This window comes from Trachurus trachurus (genome assembly GCF_905171665.1).
Source record: "Trachurus trachurus genome assembly, chromosome: 20".
Classification (NCBI taxonomy): Eukaryota; Metazoa; Chordata; class Actinopteri; order Carangiformes; family Carangidae; genus Trachurus; species Trachurus trachurus.
The window spans coordinates 14998939-15020251 of NC_139911.1; the positions used below are offsets into that span (position 1 = coordinate 14998939).

General features: G+C 42.2%; 1 protein-coding gene across 1 annotated transcript in view; it reads left to right on the forward strand.

Moving 5' to 3' along the window:
- The window catches only part of plxdc2b (plexin domain containing 2b), a gene marked incomplete at its 3' end in the record, with an annotated part of 82468 nt that overhangs the window by 25945 nt on the left and 35210 nt on the right, over nt 1–21313 (forward strand). Inside the window, exons 2-4 of the mRNA XM_083995167.1 lie at nt 6567–6790; nt 16264–16410; nt 18843–18912. Coding sequence (XP_083851293.1) covers nt 6567–6790; nt 16264–16410; nt 18843–18912 — 441 coding nt within the window. The remainder of the gene's footprint in view (nt 1–6566; nt 6791–16263; nt 16411–18842; nt 18913–21313) is intronic.

Genomic DNA, 21313 nt, shown 5'->3' on the forward strand with positions numbered 1-21313 from the left:
TATACATTTCCTGCACTGACCAGCGCCAGAGCCAAGACAACCACCAATTACACAAAGAAAGCCACGGCGGTGACAGCAGACCTCATGATGGTTAACTGCTCTACTTCAAACCCTGTGTTTTGAGGTTTGATACTGTGTGCTCTGGTATGTTACTGGGTGCTTTGTGGCTTAGCCTGCTTGGATTTTGTGTCCAGTGTATTTAGATGTTTTGAGCAGACACTCAGAAGAGAAATTAGCCATTTTCTAGAAAGTCTGCTTAAAAAACAATTAGGTTCCTCGAGGCAAAAGCCTTGATTAAAAATCACTGGGCGCTCTGCCTCCTAATTTGCCCTCAGTCTCTTTCTCACCGGCCTCCTTCCTTCCTCCAACATGCAGCCCTGACACCTGTCCTCTTCACAGACGCCATGTTTCTGTGGGCAGAGCCAACGCAACATTAGTCTCCTGCTAATGAATTCCCAGCGCCTTTCATGCTCTGCAGATTGTAATTAACACTTTTAGAGATTTTAGAGATTGGGCTTTTATTTATAGTGCCCCTGTTTCACCATTCTCTCATGTAGGCGATGATACAAATGAGGTTTTCCAAACACACCTTTGTTTTTTAACCTTTGAGGTTGGAGATGATTTTTGCTCTTTGTTTGTTTTCTGATTTGGCTGCTGCCAGGAGCCAATCTGATAAAAGTTTATGACAAGCATATCAGCAAGAAAGAGTCCAATGTCAGTGCAAGTCACTGTTTACAAGAAAATGTCTGAATACATTTCTGTTCAAATCCTCTGTGTTGCTCTTTTAAAGGCACGCTGCATGCAGCAAGGAGTTATGACAGATGACAGTGAGACAGCAGCACTGTAGATATTGCAATATAATATCTGCAATGTTAATATATTCAGCAAGCAAGGTATTGTGTTTCAGCAAAAAGACAGAAGCCACCACTTCTAACTGAATCTGTGCTGCTAATCTGGACCTCAGGGGATGTTTGTGTTGCAGGGCTCTGACTTGGAAAGATGTGACTAATTGTTGGCAAAACAAATCCCTGGTGTAATGGAGCGTTCATGACAGGCAGGACGCGGGACATTTCTCTCTGGAGGAAGAGTCACCGTTTATTTTGCAGGCAAACCTGATTATTATTGAATCTTAGAAGCTTCTCTGTGGGAAGAAATGTGCTTTGCTCGTGTGCACGGCCTATCGTCAGAAAAATCCACTCTTTTCCACTCTCTTCCATTGTTCAATTTCAAGTCTTAACTTGTCTCATGCACTGATTAACCGAGATTTGGACGTATCTCACATTTAATCTATTCAAATTCCCCCTTTTATCATGCTGCTCACTGCTTGATGAGCACTGTTTGAAACTGGATCTCCCTTTTGTAGGCGTTGCCTCTCTGCTACCTGTTTCACTTTCTCCTGCAGTCAGCTCTTCGACTTTATATGTTGCTTAATGACAGACTGCGTTTTTTTAGACGATGTGCAAAATGCAAGCTACGGCAGGTTAGGAAGGCACACTTTGCTCTGCATAATAATTTCAGAGTGTTAGACGTCTGGAATTTTGTGCGAACTGTGTTTTTATGTGCAAGCAGCGGCACGTTAAATGTCTTGATTTAAAAGGTCTGCCGTTAGATCACTCACCATCACACGTGCTGTGTATTTAAATAATTCAGTTGATATAAATAATGAGGCATGTCGTGTTGCTGCAGGTCATTTGCAATGTGCAATCCATAATCTATTAACACATAGAGATGCTTGTTTAACTCATGGCTTGCCCAGCAGTAGATCAAACCACAGCAGCCATCTCCTATTAAACCCAGATTATGAGGTCATCAGTCAGGTTGAATGTCTCTGCTTATCGGTCACTGCCACTTCATGGTAGCGTCGGCTGTGGATGATAACGCTCTGTCAAGGTTTTCAGTGTTTTTGAGCCTCAGTTTGTTGACATTGCTCTTGTTCTGTGATGACTCTGAACATGATCCCAGCTTATGTGACATTAAGTGACACTGGACTGTAGATTGTAAATGAAGATGGATGTTGGCTGTGTGGTGTCACCTATAATAATAATAATAAAATACATTTTAATTGTAAAGCACTATACATTTTAATGAAAAATCTCAAAGTGCTGTAGGCCATACGTGCCATATAGGTTTCCGAAGTGCAGTTTTGAATAGTGAGACTAATTTGGCCCCTAATTTAAAAATTTAGGGGCGCAAACACAGAATTTAGGGGCTCAGATCGACTTGCAAATCAAATATTCACTTTTCCTTTTCATTCATGATCCTCATACATCTTGGCCTGCCACCTGTAATGACAGATTCCAGATTATTTGAGTGTTAAAAAAACAGGTTGCACATGTCCAAGTAGATGAAAAATTGACTTGCCGCCACGTCACAAAATTAGGCATAAAATGCCCCCATATAGGGGGCAGTTGCAGCGCTGGGGCTCCTTCTTGCCAGTGCCTTCATTCAAAATGGACAAGGAGGTATTCTGTATTCTGTATGTAAGAATTTGTCATGTAATTGTCACTTTTCTCTTACTTTGAAGCGCAAATTAGCACAACTCCCGAAAGATGTTGTGCGGGCTTCAGCAATAGTTACATCAACTTAATCCATGCCGGCCCTGGTGAGTTAAGTCAACACTGTTTCAAACCATGAGAGAGACGGTCCTCCAGCCTGGCAGGGTCTGTCGCTACACTGATAAAGCAGCTTTCAGTGGGCACTAAATTAAGCACTCTGACACCCAGAGATAGAAAGTCTAAGAAACCGTACAGGGATGTGATTTTTTTTATCCTTTTTATGCTGAAATTATGCACACACACACACACACACACACACACACACACACACACACACACACACACACACACACACACACACACACACACACACACACACACACACACACACACACACACACACACACACACACACACACAGTGAAGCATGCCTCCTCCTCTACTTGCCAGTCATGTGAGGCAATCTCCTGTCAAGAACACTGAGTCAGGTGGGAACCAAGAGAAAATGGGGGAAACAAGCAGAAACAGACTGAAAAAAAAGGAGTGGAGACAGCACCTTTATTCTGCGGTGTTATGACCTCCTAAATGTCCTTGAAAGGTTTTTAGGTGGAACCAAATCACAGCCCCTCCGGTGTTAGTGAATCAGAGGTGTTGACAGGCGTGAGTCCAGCCAACAGGGCTGCTCCACAGAGTCAGGGTGAAGGTATGCGGGGGCTTTCAGAGGCACTGAGAGAAAAGCAGAGGGGAAAGATTTCCTTTCACACAAAAGCCGAGAAAACGGTCTTGCTCTAAGCAGAAGCCCTGTCCTGGCGGGGGGTTTTCAGGTAGGGGGTTTGCCCTCACTGCCCCTCTCAAATGTTTGACAAAAGCCCATGAGTTTCCCCCTGGATAATAAGATATACTGCTGTCTGTGAATCAGAGAGAGGTGGTGCACACTGCACACAAGGGAAATGCAGGTGCATGTGCTCGTTTAAAGGGTGACTCATGATCGCTGTTCACAGAGCAACATGCTGGGAAAAGAGCAGCCATTTGTTCGAGGCCCCTATGTTGTGGTCATGGTGTATTTTAAAGCATCCGCTCTTTGCCAGCTTTCCACCGTATATTGAGTAACTGACAAAGATCCTTTAAAAGATGAAAATAGATGTTTATGTGTTGGTGGAACGGTATGTGAGTGCCTCCTGGAGTATATAACTGCTGCTGACAGGAAGTTTGCCTGCATGGGCTACTTTGTTCACATAGATGTGACTAATGATCATTAGGGGACAGAGTGAGTGTCAGGAAGCATTAGAAGTATGTGAGAATGAGACAGTGAGTGAGTAATTGGCAAGGAGCTGCTGCAGAAACCAAACAACAGAAGTGATATGATGCAAAGAGTGTCTCACCCATGGGTAACATAAAGCCACCATGAGGAATTTCGTGCCTTTTTAGAGCTGTCATATTTCAGTGAAATTAAAACTACCATTCAGCACCATGGGAAGAAAATTACATATTCAATTCATGTACTCATCTGTTCAAAGTCAATATTCTCAGTGCAGCAGCCTGCGCCTTGTAACGTTAGATTGTTACTCAAGCAGTGGAGGCACTGGAAAATAAACATGTTCACATTGAATTCTCCATGTCAAAAGCAATGCAAGTTGCAAAAAGCAGGTATCAGTATCAGTATTCAGTTGGATGCTGGTTTGGATGATAAAATGTAGGTCTGGGTCCAGAGAGTACTGGCCAGGTTTCATGGGTTTTAATGTCAATGATTAAAGGTGAGCATTAACATTAATCGTTCTTCTCCAAAATCAATTAACTGCAAATTGCAAAGCTCCCAGCCTTCTGTCAAACTCTGTCCTGTGCCTTCGAGTCTGTTGAATTCATCCAATGTAACGTACAGTACCACCCACCTCTGCATGCAGATTGGACTCTTTGCTTTGGCGATGCTCATTATAAAATGAATCTGTCAGCCTCCACTTGGGCTGAATTAGCATCTTAAGCCTTTCCACTTGCTCTCACCGACCCCCTCCTCCCCTCCTGAGAACCACTGGTCAGGCGCCCAGAAAGAGGAGGAGGAGGAGAGAAGATGACAAGGAGGACGAAATGTGAGCGTGACAGAAAAGAGACAGAGGGGGGAAAGAGGAGGGAAATGCTCTTTGCTGTTTAAACCCTATGACCTCTGTCTCGTAGGAAAGAGGCAACGTAAAGTAATGGTAGAGGGTTCAGCAGTTTTCTGTCCTATGGCCAAAAATAAATTAAGATAGATGCAACAGCATGCAAGCACTTTGAAAACTTTGTGTTTGGAGGGTTGCAATAAAAATGAAGTTTATTACTAATTGTCTTTAACCGCGTAATCCTATTAGGGTCTCGGGGAACAGGAGCTTATCCAAGCATGCCGGGTATTAGCCTGAAGGCAGGGAAACAAGTCTGCAGTCCATCACAGGACGAACAGATGAGCAGACCTTCCCTGCCTCCTCTCCTTCATACCTAACAGGAGATTTAACGTCTAATCCGGGCGATTTTGGGGGGGAAATGCATGTAAGCAAGTGGAGAACATGCATTCCTTGTCAAGTTTAAAGTTTATCACAGGTATTAAATTGCACAAAATTGCTAGGTAAAGTTGTAGGAATTTAGTATTTTATCACTGTTGCTGAATGAATATTCTGTACATCCCGTAATTTCTTCATTGATGGCTGAAAAATAACATTAGCCAAGATAAGCAGTGTGGTTTCCTGGAAGAAAAGCTGAGTGAACAGACTGGAACAATGATGATTTGATAACGCTGTTGTAGGAACAGCTATTAACCTTTCAGGACTTTTTACGTCTGACTTTCATACCGAAGCTGCACAGATGCACAGTGGAGTTTTCTCACAACTGTTTATATTCACTGTTACTCAGCAAAACTCTCTATCCTTGGGTGAACGTACCCAATGCATTATCTTCTTCATACATTTGCAGAGCTGCTTTTCTAAGGTTTTTTAGATTCTGCATTATCCATCCTTTTTTTCCTCAATGTTTTGGTCTGTACTGTACTTGAGGCTAGATCACTATCTCTAGCTTTCAAAAATGAATTGAATAAATCTGAAGATGCTATTGTGAACAATGTAAACAAAGCTCTTGCAAAAAAGGATGATGATACATGTGGCAGAAACAGGAAAAGTATGCAAAGGAGAGAAACCAAATGAGTGACTTTGTCACATTACGGTGCATCAGATGCTCTTCTTGCCAGACTGTTATTTGTTGTTAAAAGGCTAAGAGAAGGACAATTATAAAACAATCTAATAGCATCATTATAAGATAATGCTCACTGATTACTGACTGAATGGTGTCTGTGATTGTGTTGCCACAGGTGCATAAAATCCAAGCAGAACAGACAGAGATTCAAATCAGTAAAGTCACATAAATAAAGGGGTTTTGAGTGCAGCTAGTTATTTTTTTTTCTACCTGATTCTGATTTTCAGCTCGGGGAATATTTTTTTTATAATGACACAGCACATCTCACCCCAGATCCGGCAGTCTGTCTCAGGCTCGGTTAATCAAGTCAGTGTTTACATTAACACAGTACCATTTCTCACCTGTCACCAGCGTCTCATTTCAAACTCTGGGATGGGGATGATTGGCTATGACTGTAGCCCACTGGTCTGCGTGATGGCTGCTGAGTCATTGCTAATGTGCATCTGTTTCAGGCACAGAGAGATTTCTCCCAAAAGAAATGAGAAAAGTCCACAGAGACAGTGAATTATGAGGGAGCGCTGCAAGATTAATGGCTCGAACAGTTCCCGCCTCTGTGATTTGACTAGTGCCTTAGTTATAGCAAAAAATACTGTGGCATGTAATTATTTTTGCTCGCACAATTCACCGATTTTCAATGCAAATCGACTTTTGACAAACGCAGGGTTCAATAGTTCAAAGCTAATTTGTGTAGAAAATTAAACTGAGCATGCTGTATTATTGCACCAATCATAGTCCATTTATGGCATCCCAGTGTACATTTATCAGCAAGAAAGCACAACTTTGAGGTGATTTATCTTTGGACCATACACTGAGTTTAAAAAAATGTATAATTTACACCTTCTCTTCCTGTTTCCTCAGCGATCGCTTACTCATATGTGGAAGGGCAGGCAGGAGATGAAGATGCAGCAGTGGATGTGAAGCTCTACAGTCATCGGTGGAGGAGATGGGTTCCCCCAAAACCTCGTAACATGGACAGTAACAGAGCCAGTCAGGAGCAGGACCAAGAGCCGGACCAGGAGGAGCCAGATGGGTTCCCAGGTCTGGTCTCAGCAGAGGAAACAGACAACAGCTCCCAAATAGAGGTATGTGGTGATTCACACCGAGGCAGCCGTACATCTGATCAGAGATAAACTGTATGTTGTCATTCACGTGTTGACAGCCTAAGGGGCGATTTATAAGGAGACCAGAATTTATTGCAACAGTGCTGAGCTGCACACAGTTGTATAGTCTTAATGATTTTTTCACAAGAAGATTGGTTTACTCATCATGAGCGCGGATGAAAACATTTGGATAATGTGGCTTTGGATGAGCTTTCAAACATCTGGGAAAATAACCCTGATGATACCACGAGGAGTATCTCTGCTGATGCTTGGAAACAAAGAATTTGTAATGGAAAGCCAGAAGCCTCCAAATGCGAGGCATGGAGTTTGAAAGACATGGGAGGGGTTTTATAAAAGTTGCATGGTAAGTCGAGCATCCAGGATCTTGTGGTAAATTAATTTCTTGCAAGTTCCCCGAATGTATGGAAGGCCATTACTCTAGGAACAGCTACACACACCCATGCTCCTTATTTTGCCTGATCAGGTGTGTCGAGACTTTACTGATCATCTTGTTGACATTCGTAGATATTAGTACCTAATATCATGTCATGTCAGTTACTGGATCTTATATACTGTTCACATGAACAATTTGTTGTTATTCTGAGTCTGCTTTCATGTATCCAACTAATACAGATATGCATGGAAACCAAGCACATTCGGATGTCATAAAAATCAGCCCATTGTTTAGTGTAAATAAAATCGATAATCGATATAATATCGATATAATCGATATTATAGAGTGCACCGTATTTTCACACTTGACTACAGCTGTACTCCGGCCTCCTCCCACAGTCCAAAGACGTGCACATTGGGCTGATAGGTGACTCTAAAACTGCCCATAGGTGTTAATAGTATAATGTGAGTGTGTACGCCATGTTCATCTATATACGTATGTCGGCCCTGCGGTGGACTGGTGACCTGTTCAGGGTGTTCCCTAACCCCGCCCTCGCCCTGAGTCAGCTGGGATTGGCTCCAGCCCCCCTGCAACCGGTGTAGACAACAGATGGATGGAGCACAGCTGTAAACACACACACACCACACTGACATGAACAACACTCAAGTCATTAATCTTTTTTCTTTGCCGCCATCCATCCCATATGATGTGACATATGATGTGCCGCTGCGCAGCGGCACACGTGTTTTCTCTGCTCACATTTAAGATGGGCAGAGTGATGCTGCATGAGGTCACCAGGCTGCTCTGCTCCAATCAGGTGCACCAGAGTCTGTACAAATTAATGAAAAGAAAAAGTGAAAACTGCGTAGGTGTCAGGGGATTTGAAGTATTTGTTCTATTTTATGTTCCTCTAAAAGTCTTGGTGATATGAGCCATGACCAAATCAAAAACTTTTACATGCTGTAGGTAACACATCTGCTTTAGATGACTTTTTCACTTGACAAAACAATCTCGCCTCAAGGTCCATTTAGTAGCTGTTGTGGAGCTGTTTCTGTCTCCTGAGTTGTCATTAGAGTGATGTAGACCTTCACATTTCCATTTTTACAAAGTATTTCAGGAACTTCTCATCCATTCTGGCTTGAAAATTGAGTTTTAAAGATCGTTCCTGATCTCGGCCTTGTCTCGTTCTCAGCCTTGTTTTCACGTTCAGCTGTTTTAGTGGATCATCCTCTCTACTTCATTGGCACTTGAATTTCTGTGATAAACACTAAACATTGATTTTTTTTGGGGTGTTATGCAATACACATACAGCGTAATTGCTTTTGTGCTGTTCTGTGTTTTGATTGGCAAAGTGAAACAGAGGCAAACGCTCACGTTTAGACCAGCTTGATTGTGACGGTTTGGATCGGTACAGCTAAACACTGTGGATAAGTTCAGTTGATGAACCTTTCCAGTCTGGCACAGAATCCAACTGAGTCCTCTGCTGAGCCGCACCTAAAAATACTCTTTGGTTCTTTCCCTGGAGCAATAATAAATTTTCTTAGAAGTGTGGATGTTTAGTGTAATGAAAAAGACAAGGAGGGGCCTATAAAGATTAATATTTTATATCAAATTAAGATCAGCCCTCAGGTGCTCGTCTACCTTCTGTGTGGGAATGGATCCTCCTTAATAGTGTCCTTGGAGAGAAGTGAACAGGAAATTAACCTCCTTCAGTTCCAGCGGGTTAGTTAGTGGACCTACTGGAGATTAATGCTCAGGTTCTGGCCCGTGTTTGTGTCGATGTAAATGAAAGGCATCACCCGTGTCCCCTGTTGTGGCGCCTTTGGTCGCTGCGTCGTTCTGTCAGAATGATGGCTCGTTAAGTTTTCCTGCGGCTTCTAATCATCTCAGGTTCACCGCCCCACGTCTCTCTCTCAGCGAGGAGGGAGGGAGCTTTGATCGTCAGCTGTAAACACACACACACACACACACACACACACACACACACACACACACACACACACACTCATCTGTGCTCACCACTTGAAACTTCACCCGTGGACTTACATGTAAACGCATTCATACTGAGGCATAAACACATGCGCCGCTTCAGATGTCGCATCCACACATGCACACTTTTGCTTAGATCCATGCTCACACACCATCACACTAACACAAACACGCTAACACGAACATGTCCTCCCCCATTGTTTTCCTTCTCTGGTGAGGAAAGAGAGAAGCATAAGTCCTCTGCACAAACACCCTGTCATTCCTCCTGTCATTACCGAACGCACACACATACACACACAAAATTCTCACATTCCCTCACCTGCCACCAACACTTTGTTGACATGAGAAAAGCCTTCATTTTCAGAGGGGCAGAAATAGCAGACACTGAGCTGAAATCGCCCCCCCGCAGCGAGCTGAATGGTTTTAAAACCGTCTTCTCCTCTCTGAAGGAGATTTAAGCGAGGGAGGGAAGAAGACAGAGCGGAAACAGTGCCCTCTTCAAGTCGAAATCTGCCCTTAGACACTTTTCTGAAGCCGTTCATCATCAATCTGTGATGGTAAACACATTCCGAGAGTTATCTGGTGTCATAACTCATTTCCTGACACTTCTCATCAACCTGCTCCGTCTAGCTACTGTACGTAGGTTGTGATTAGCGACCAAACGGTTTGTCGAGAAGAATTAAAATCTGATAATTATGCGGTGCCCTGAGGTAGTTTTGCGTTATACTCTTTTGAAGCTTCTTCTCTTGCGGCAGTAGGTTTGACCAGTTTTCTAGAATTAAAAAAACACATACATGACATGAGATTAAAAAAAAAAAGAGAAACAGTTAGTGGATTAAAGCCGTCTTAGTGGTGCTTGGTTGAATCAATGTTAAATCCAATTTCCCATGAATCCAGTTTCCATTTTTAGAGAAGTGAAGAAATCTCTCTCTCCTGTGCTTGTGTGAACTGGTGCCTCAACCATCTTCGTCTACAACAGCAGATTCATCTCACCTCGACATGCAGGTTTAAAACGGTGACCTTACCAACAGACTGTCTGACGCCCTGAGTGGCGGTGGCTCTGTATCTGATCTCAGACCCAGATTAAAAAGGCTCCCAGGTACAGGTATGTTCAGGTGGCTGTAGAGAGAGAGATTGGAACAAACTGTGGGAACCAGTAACTGTCAGTGAAAACAGTTTTCATCACCGCTGCTCTTTGTCCATCCAGGTGAAGTCTGTGCTTGTCTCGACACGCCGCCAGTGTTGGCTCTTGGCTGTTCACCGTTTGGTTTGTTTTTGTTGTTCGTTATCTTTCAAAGTGCCAGTTCACAGCGGTTTCTCAACCTTGTCTCGGATCACGGCCTCTGTTTCTTTTCTTTTTGTTTTTTTTAAGGTTCCACATGTTTCATAACCCAACTGTGTCATGTAATAGGTGTGTTTATACGTACTGCTGTGTCTTGCCTTTGTAGCACAAACACAAAGAAACGCACATCACTCTAAATTTAAGCGTGATATGTGCTTTAACCAATAAACCACCAGGGCACCTTTAGTACTACTACTATCTGAAGGATTTCATATGTAAGCGAACGCACCATTCTGCTGCTGGATTGGATTATATCAAGATCAGTTGTTGCATGAAAAGCTGCAGCTCCTGATTGAACCATGTGTTGGTACAGCTGAGGTACAGATCCAGAGGCCTCTGGGAAAAACAGGGTCATAGTGTAAGAAGACACTCAGATTACTTAATGAAACAAATGGCTGTTTACCTTGGGGTTGTTGCAACAGTGGATGAAAAGTCAAATCCGTCTTGTCGTGTTATAAACTCCTTTGTCTTTTTGTTGTCTTATAAATTCAAATTTATGGATGTATTACTTTGTTTGGACTTCCGGGATTATATTTCAGCTTTCATCACTTGTACTTTGACACCGAGTGCTATTTTCTGTGTCAACACGCGCTCAGTGTGAGAGATCACCTGCATACCAAGCGAGCCAACGTGGGGTTCTTCTGACTCCTGAAGTTTGAGAGGCTGGAGTTGAGAGGTTGCTACAGCTGTCAGCTGGCGACGTTTCAGCTCTCATCTTTACGAGGAGTATAAGCAAACCACGCAAACACACACATGCAGAGGAGAGGATACGTGGTGGCAAACACCCGGGGATGATGATTTCTACACACTTTCAAATCCTGCATCATATTGCAGCAGTGGGAGCGAAGCCAACATGTTCCCGCTGAAATAACGTCTACGTTTGATGGTGTCGTTTTCACGCCTGACTGTTCTTTACCCTAAAGCACATGCTGTCCTGATAATTTAACCAATGTCAAACATGTCAGGTTGCCAATAAAAGCACAGAGTGTACTGGTATTTGGGGGGTCTCTCCATCCTGCTGCTGCTGTTGTGTTTGGATGGTTTGCTTTGATGTGTAGTAATAAGGGTGTGGTTTATGGTGGATGGTTGTCATTGGACATGTGGAGATGTGCCGGGACAGCTCAGGAGGCTGTTTGGAGGTTACATGCTCTGCTACATTCCCTGTTTATGTGTCCGTTTCTTAAGGGGGAAGAATTCACACGGCTACACAGCAAGCTGCTCATCCTGTTAATTTCCTTTACTTCGTTTGATTTCCAGAGCTGCTTTTACATTTACCACTCACACACACTCACACACTCCATGTTCAAAGCCTGCAGCAAATGCAAATGAGTTTTTTTTTCTCCCCTTTATTTGTTTTGTGTCTCGAGTTTGTTAAAAGTTTCCCAGAGGGAGATGTGTTTGGAAGGAGATGTTTACTTCCTTTATGTTGCTGAGTGCTTCTATGTATAAGGGTAGACTGTACCATGTCAGGCAGCTACTGCAGCTCTCGGCTGCCTGCTCCACAGATGAACTCAGAGTTACTTCAATTTCATTCAGTGTCCAGCCTTTGCAGCTTTTAACTTTTTGACTGAGCGTCATCTTGTAGCAGGAGGGCTGTCGGCTGCTCCCGGTGGGTCGGCTTGGTTTGTAAGATGAACAAAGACAGGAAAGGTATAGCACGCTTGTGAATGCATGTACTGTATGTTGTGTAGTGCACCCTACGTCCCCGAGCATCACTTTCAAGTACAAGCAGACACACACATTCTGTCTGAAACTGTCAGAGAGCTTGAAAATCCAATTCAGGAGATGTGTAACCACAGACCCTAGGAAGGCTTAAATTATATATCAGGTGTCTGGATTCATTTATTTGCTCTTCTCTTAAGATAATAATTTTCATTATGTTAGAAACAGTCCCATATTATTATTTACCCAGATTTTGATCACAATATCTACAAATTTCGAAGGGCAATCCAACAGTTTTGGAACATTTTAATTGATCATCATCAGTAATAATTCAGTTGGACTTCAGACACTTCTCTTCAGCGTACTTCACTCCTCACAGATCCTCTCTCAGCTCTGCAGGAACCAAGATCTGACCTGAAATCTGACTCAAACCAGTGCCAGATTACAGTACTTATGATGAGAAAACAATATTTTATTCAAATTGTAGGAGGTGAAAACTGGACTTTCAATTATGAAGGTTTCTGTTTATATTCTAGTAGATTTAAAAAAAAAAAAAAAAATTCTGATATTTCATAAATGAGTGACCAGTTGATAAACTGAGAATATATATATCATATGAACTGCAGTAAAAATGAATTACAGTTGTGGAGGGCACATCATACATCAATTCTGGACCAGATCCAGTCATCCTCAGGTCTGTTGATTTATATTTTGAAGCTTAATCTGTGCAGCCATTTGATATCTTTTTGAACATCTTGGATTTCGTGAAGACTTCCATACCCGTTCTCATGCTGGAGTGTCCGTACCTGTTAAAAAAGAGCCATGAATAGTGTGGTGCAACTCCCCTGTATGTGATTCACACGGCTGAGCTTCACCACCAAATACCATCAAGCTGCTACAACAGGCAGGCAACGGAGCGGAGCCATGAATAATGGATCACAGACATTATCAGCTGATGAAGAGCTGCACACATGAGCGATGGCGTCCTTTTAATGCTTTTTCAAACAAACTGCAGTCTGTTTTAACCATGTGTTGTATTTGTGTGTGTGTGTGTGCACCGTTTTGTCAGGATGTGCCGTGTCTTAGGAAAATGAAGGCTGGCTGACAAGCAGCTTTATCCAAACATATTGGAACATTTATTTAAAGCTTAAGTTCTCCTTGTGCCTACATGAAACATCATTTTCTCAGGAGCAATGACATAGCTGTGGTTGAGGGGATCATAGTTTCCAGTGTACTTTTACTTTATTTTCCTGACAAACATCAGACTACCTCATCAGTAGCAGCTTTTACATCTTATTTTCTTTAAGTAAAACACCCCAGATAATCCCATGAAGGCGAAGCGATAAATTCCCCTCCTGTATTAAGCAGCCATTCAGATGAGAAAACATGTCGGCCCAAGATATTCAGGTCTCGGTGTAATGCAATATTGATGTGGTGGGCAGCTCCAGTAAATGCCTGAGACAGAAGAGAGTGAGTCTGGGATGGATTTTGTCCACTAAATGAATCTTTTTCTCCAGTGCGCTTTTGTGCTCCAGAGACAGAAAATGGTCAAGTATCGACAACAATTTTTGTTTTCTCCTCCCCCTCACTTAGAGTATTTCACATCATGATGAAAAGATTGCAAACAGGGCAAGGGGCTCCTACTGCAGCTGAGTGGCAAGGCTTCAAGTGCCCATCTACAGTATCTGCTATTAGACTCCTCTGAGCTTTTCAGTGCAGCTCATCCCCCCCTTCTGGAGAGTCTCTCAGCGTCAGTAGGAACTTATCCCAATAGAGATGTGTTGATGTGAATGAAAATATATCATAATACTTCGAAAAATGCTGCATATTACACACAATTAATGTAGTTATATAGGTGTAGAAATGTTGTAAATCAATTTCAAATGTCCCACATTTCCATTTCAAATACATTTCTCAAAGATGATTAAAAATACAAAACATGAACAAGACGGTATAATCATGCTAGTGTTCAAAATTCCCTAAGCCCCTCTCCCTTTTTAAATTTTTCATGGGTTCATGTTCTCAGTACCTACAGTACAATACAAAGAAAAGCCAGTACAGCATCTCACACTCTGTTTTTATTTCCGCGCAACGATATCGACCGCCTCGCTTCACCTGCTGACTCGTTTTGGCGCAAGTTTGCAGTGCTTTGATTCAAAGAAACACTACCTGACTCCCACGCCCCACCAGCAAGCCTCTGTAGATGTTTCCTTTTTTTTTTTTTTTTTCGATCTGCGTGTCTGTAGTCACCCTGCCTGTAGTCTGTTTGCTGTGCTCTGTAAAAGCCCTCACAGCTTCATGTCCACCTACACTCGGCTGGACGATGGCACCCTGCCCATCTTCCCCTTTCCCCCCTTAAGGGCAGGAACCGCCAGCTGGGCCCCGTCTCACCTCTGAGGAACCTTTATCTCCCTCAGTCTCCCTCCGCTCGAGCAAAGACATCTTGTGCTGATTAGCAGGAAACTTTACAGCCTCGCATTCGTGTCTACACCTTTTACAAGTGCCCTTGTTTTCTATTCTGGAAGTAATGTGCTGACTAAGGCTTGCCTGCTGGGGCTGTTTTTTTCCCTGACATGATTTGTCTGCACTTTAAGCTGTGATGAAAGGCTACTGGCAATGTTTGTTTAAATCTACAAATTAATCAAAAGTAACACCACCTACATGGCTGAAGTCCATTTGGAACTGTGATATTTATCAGTCTCTCTGAGGGTCCGCTAAGCCTGAAACATTATCTCTCTGTCTTATATCCCAGGCTAAATATTGAGTAGAGGTATTAGATTGTAACTCTCAGAGGGAAGTATGAATCCTTGAAGCAAAACGAACCGAGCAGAGAAGGATTGTGCTTTAATTAATGTTTTGTCTCATGGCCTTTTGACAACCAAAGCACAGTGGCTCAGAATAATACCACTAATCTATCAAAGTGTCCGCAGAGCTGTGTGAGTTCCTATTAGTGAGATCACAGTCAGACACAGCGTACACTTCCCCAACTCCCCACTCAGCAAAACATTAACTTTAACAATGTTTTAGATAAAAGCCACAGCTGTAACTTGTCTCATTAGATCCAGAGGGAGATGAGCGATAGGAGGCCCACGACACAAACATGCCTCCTAATTTTCTACAGGAAACATAAAAGCAGACAGCCCTCCCCAACGTGACTTATAAAAGTCCACGAATGTTTCTGTTGTAAAAAAGAAAACAATCCTGACTTTGCAGTCTGGTTGGGGCTTTTTAAGAGGGAAAGAAGCTGATTCGCTTCTTGGGTTTTTATTTATTTAGTTTATTTTTTTCAATTTGATTAGGAGACATTAAAGTCCACACAAAATCCTGTGCTGATTGTGCTCTAATGAAAACTATAGGGCTGAAAGAAAGGACAAAGCCAGTGCACGCTGCACACAGAGTGCACTGGAGATGACTGTATTGTCATATAATTTGATTAAGCAGGTAATTTGTTCTGCAGTAAAATTAAAAAGGCTGTGATTTTCCATACTGCGTGTAAAACTTTTCTGTCTGTGTCGAGGCTTAAATTGTTTTTTAGGAATTGCAGCTTAGAGTGTATTAGCTTGTGAATTTGATTTTGGCTTAGAGCAGCTTAGTGGAACGATGAGCTGCAGGATGTCTCTTCATGAATATTTGTTTATATTCTTTGCACTGTATACAGTACAATAAAGCAACAGACTGCAGTGGTGTAAATCACAAAGCTGTGCAGCAATATCCACTGTCCTTGAAGCTTTATTACATTTCTCTGAATAACTACACCGCACTTCACACTCTTAAAGGTCCCATATTGTATCGAGTGAGATTTCCATGTCTGTTTGGAATATGAAGTAGGTCAAGAGTCAATGTTTATACAGTAAAAACACACTTCCACTGAGAAATGCGCAATACCTGTATTCATAAAATGAGCCATCAAAACTGCTGTAACTTTGTGATGTCACAACAAAGCAGCCAGGCCCCGAGTCCCGCCCACCTGGACAGACCATCCAATCAAATGGATCAAAAGTGTTAAATTGGGCCCTTGAATATTCAAGACAGAATACAAACTTGTTTTTTTCTTCTCTTTTCTTGCAGGAGGACACAGATCACAACTACTACACATCAAAAACATACGGGCCGTCAGATGCAGTGAGCAAGGACCTGTGGGTAAATATTGACAATATGGACAAAGGAAAAGTGAAGATCCATGGCATCCTCTCCAACACTCACAGACAAGCAGCGGTAAGCCAACAAACTCACAGACATTGGGAGATTTACTTAGTGCTGAATATAAGGCCTGAGTATTGACATTTTGACTTGGTTTGGAGTTTGGGTCTTGGCAAACATAAAGGTCCTCATTTTTTCAGATGAATAGATGTGGTTTTTCAAGAAAACATTCACAGAGAAACTTTCAGTCCCCTGGTGTAACACTGTGCACATACATCATTCTGCACAGAAAAGGTCAATAAGAAGAAACAATAGGGAAACTTTTTTTTTTAATGCCGAGGGAAGTTTAAAGAGTAGATGTTATGATAAATGATACCCTGTGTGAATGTACCCTACTCTTGCTGAGAAAAAATCCATTTGTCTGCTTATAGTCACAGATTCATGTGTATCCAGATTGCCACTCAAATACAACCTGCATGTGGAGATCAGATACTGTACATTGTGACGCAGTCAGATCAGTAATCAGTTACTGGAGCCCTCTAACCGGTTAGTTTATGTGATGCGTGCTCTAAGATTAAAAAGCAAGCAGCGATAACAAGATTGAAAACCGGTGAAGTATTCCTTTAAGAATTGAAACACTTACGACGCGTCTCTGCAGTGAAGTTTAAAATCTCCCCTTCCTCCACCTCAGCATAAGCAGGTGACCCATGTGAGGTGCATACTGATGAAGCCACACAAGGCAGCAGCAGATTGACTGGAGGGACGGAGCAGTGTGGCAGCAGGGCAGTCGCACACTTTGAAAAAAAAAACCGAGAGCAGCCAGAGTGAACAATAGCTGGCGAGGAGATAGAATAGAGTCCCACATTGTGCATTCTGCTCCTCTACCTTCAGTCATTTAATGATGGATTGAACCATACAATTTGAGGCAAGCTATTCTTTTTAGCCACAGAATGTCCTGGCGAAGAGGCGAGGCTTTTCTTCCAAATGGTGTAGGAGGGATGTGGGAGGTTTCTCTGCCTTTACTTAAATTGGAGAAGATCAATAAGTGAATTTACCAATGTAATGGCCAGCTAAGAAATTCAGAGTCAAAAAGGAGGCACAGAAATGTAGTTTGCGAGATTGCTTTTGCAAAAGTGAAAACCATCTGTGTTGAAAGTCATACACTGTGTCAGAAGACCAAAAATTTAAACAAACAGAGTTTATGACTATGGCAGTTAAAGTCCTGAGAAACTGCATAAAATCTCGGTGCAGGAACAGGGTTGGAGGAAGCTCCATGCTCCTTCCTGGCACTGCCGCATGCCAGAGCTTTGGCCCGACACTGAAAGAAATTGGCCAGTAAGGTCGTAAAACAAAACACAGCCGCAGAGGTCAGCTTCATCACAGGATTGTAGAAAAGTTAAGCTCTGGATTGGCTATATAGTCAGCATGATTCACTGTGGTTTGCCACAGGATTACTCCCCCCGGCATAATCGAGGATAATGTATAATAGATCCATGTTTACAGGAGACTGTCTATCTCCATAACATTTTCTGGCAGTGGCGTGATGTGACTGCAACATATTCATCCCAGGGATAAAATAATGAACACACTATTTGTGGTAATGTACATGAATAGATTGTTGTTGGAGTCATTTGAACGTTTTGACTCGACTCTAGTTTGTAACAACCCATTTCACTATGTGCTGGGTCTCATCACCATATTTTTAAAAGTACAAGTCGATTTGTGTAAAGCAAAATACAGATGACAAGTTTGGAATGATACCTATGATGTCATATGGTGTTAGACTTGTCTAAATAAGACAAATACAACTGTCTCAATACCTCTTAATTTTACATAAAAAGAAAGCCTCAATCATACTCATACTATCTCTAAACCTACAAAATATTAATGGTAATATTTTTTTTTACTTTTAATGTCACAATTTCAACTCACAAAGTCAGAATTTCAATGTTTGCTTGAGAGTATTTTTCTGTTGTCCTTCCCCAAGTGTGACCTGTTTCCTATTCTCATTAGAAATTGACTTGCATCAACAGATACAGTACATCAGAAATATGTGTTTTCCCATGAGTGCCTAAAAAAGCTAGACTCCTCATTAATTAACATTCATTTTCATATTTCAAGGACAGAAGTCTTTCCCCTCATTTTAAGTAATGAAGGTCTGATATGCTTTACATATTTTTATGTCCTTGATATATATATAGTTCAATATATTCCAGTGCTCTGCGTGTTTAATGTTTAATGCCAGTCTGCAAAGTGAATTTCCATTGGGACAATGATAAAGTGGAAGATGAAGTTCTTTCAAGTGTGTTTTGGACTCCTGCTCTGAAATGACCAATGATTGCCCCACAGAATAAATTACGCTGGGTCTTTTTTTGTGTTTTTTCTGCATTTTCCCTCAGATCCAAATCCTTTTGTTGTTGTGTGAAGATGAGCACAGTCTCTTCTCTGATTCCCCACTTACCTCTATCTTTCTGACTGGGGTCATCTGTCTGTTTTTCCCCTCACAGAGAGTTAATCTGTCCTTCGATTTCCCTTTTTATGGACATTTCCTGCGTGAAATCACCGTGGCAACTGGTGGTAAGTGAGCACTGTTCTTGGACTTTTGCTCTCTCAATAGTAGTTATTAGTGTTGTTATTGGATATACTGTATGTGCTTGGCATATTAGATAGTACACAGACAGTTTTTATTGCTGCAGGGTTTAGGGAGGGACTGTGGTAAGATTTATGAAATGAGTCTGGAGAAGAGAGGAATTTATGAAAGGAGAAGAGAGAATTGTATGTGTGTGTATGTACACACATATATCATGTGTGTGTCTGTACTCCATGTACCTGTCACTGTGACGTGGTCATAGCACAAAAGGGATCTCACTCCTACAAAAAAAGATCAAGCAATGACTTATTTCTGTAGATGTTGTTTCTGTGAAACTTGATCAGAAGCTCCAGGGTTGAAAAGGCTCCTCTGACACAAGCCACAGTACAAAACCACCAACAGCACTCTGCCAGCCAACCAGTCAGTCTGATACAAGACCATTTACAGCTCTCACCTCCACAGGATAGTCTGCTAGACTTGGATGTAATAAAAAAAAAGAAAAGAAAAAGAAAAAACACAGAAATGTGCACCAGCAGCTCCACACCAGACTTAACTGGAAGAGAAACCAGACCAATGGTTTGGACTGGAAACAGGAGTCCCTCTGCCAAGTGGCCTAGCAGCACACCCTGATAGGCATGGATAAGGAGGTGAGGGTATTAGAAGATGTGTATGTGTGGGTTAGACACGTGACTCAGCAGACGTGTCTGCCAGAGTATGCAAAGCAATTTTCCACTTGAGTCTTGATGGCGAAACCACAACACCCCAACCAGCTATTATCACATCAAAGACTAAAGCTCTGCTCTTACCCAGCTATTTCAGAGATGCTGTGCTGCGTTTAGCTGCCACTGGAATAATGAAGGGAGAAAAAAAGAAATCTGTCCAGTCGCTTATCATCATCACTGTCTCATTTTCCCACTTGATTCTTGATCACTGGCGAACTCGTGTTGGCTGTAGAGACATTCTGGACGATGGTAACGAGGAATGGTCGGGCGCAGACGCAACTAGCAGAGTGGAGATAACGTGAATTTGCATTCCTCCAGACAGAGATGGAGGGATGAGGCCGATGAGAAGAGGGGAGGCAGCTATCTGCTCCAGCAGACCTCTGGAGCTTTGTTTCTGAGACGCCCTCCTCCTGTGCCTCCGTTTCAGGGCCCATCACTCAGCTCGTCGCCGTCTCCCCACTGTACCATCGTTTCTCCCCACTTTCATCGCTGTCAGCAAGTCACTGTTTTTACTTCGGCAGATATTTTTCTTCTCGCTACCTACGCTGAAACTCTGCGGGAGAAGATCATTTGTGAGGAGGGTGACAGAAGAGCAGCAGACTTAACAATTATATTTCTTTCTTTTTATTTTCTGAGTCACAGTTACTTTCTAAACAGTCAAGCAGCCAATCCTCAAACACATTAACAATGTGGCCAAGACTGGCTTGGCATGCAGCCTTGTCAAACATCTGTGGTCTAAGTCCACTTTTATGGTTTTTACATACTGTAAATCTTTACACTGCAAAAAGTCTGCATTTTGGCTGATTTCTAAGAAATATTCAAACAAAATCATATTTAAATCATATCTATCAGAAGCAATTGTATGAGTAAGATACAGATTTGTTTTGTTTTTCTAGATCGAAATAACTTGTAGTCTACATATCTCCCTACCACTCAGTCTTTACTCTATTTTCTGGTACTTTATTGACTACCAAATCATCTGTAAATTATAAACATGACTGAAAGACTGATCTACAATGAAAATGATCTTTTGTTGCAGCCCTACTCCTGTGGTATTCTCAAAACTTACACTCAAAGCATCCTTTTAATACGGCTACATGAGATTCACTTAGATCACTTTACAAAGCCAGTTGAGAATAGACTACAGCTGTGTTGAAACAATAAAAAGAGACAGGAAACATGAAACATTGTGGTGAGAGTAAATGGATAAAGCCAACAAAGGGGATATGTTTTACAGTCTGTTACACTGACTAAGACTTCCTGGGTTTACAGTGACTGTCAGCTTGCTGCAGGTCTAGTGGTGAACTGACAGGTTTTTTGTAAGAGCCTAGTTTGTATTGGAGAGTGTGTGGAGGGCTCAGCATGTACGGACAGTGAATATCAGTGATGATATATGATCTGACCACTGCCAGCTGTGTAGCCGGGCATCCAGCTGTGGTATGCTGTTTACAGGGCCAGCTGTCGCACTTTACAAGCAGAATGTAAACATAAATTCAGGAAAACACACAAGCATGTTTAGCAAATGATATTAAAGATTCCCGGCAGCAGATTTCTAAACCCACAAGAACGAGTGTGTGTGTGTGTGTGAGGAACCAAGTACATAACGTGTGTGAAGCAGAAAGGTGAAAGGAAAGAGAGTCAGGCTGTGCACTCCACTTCTCAGAGA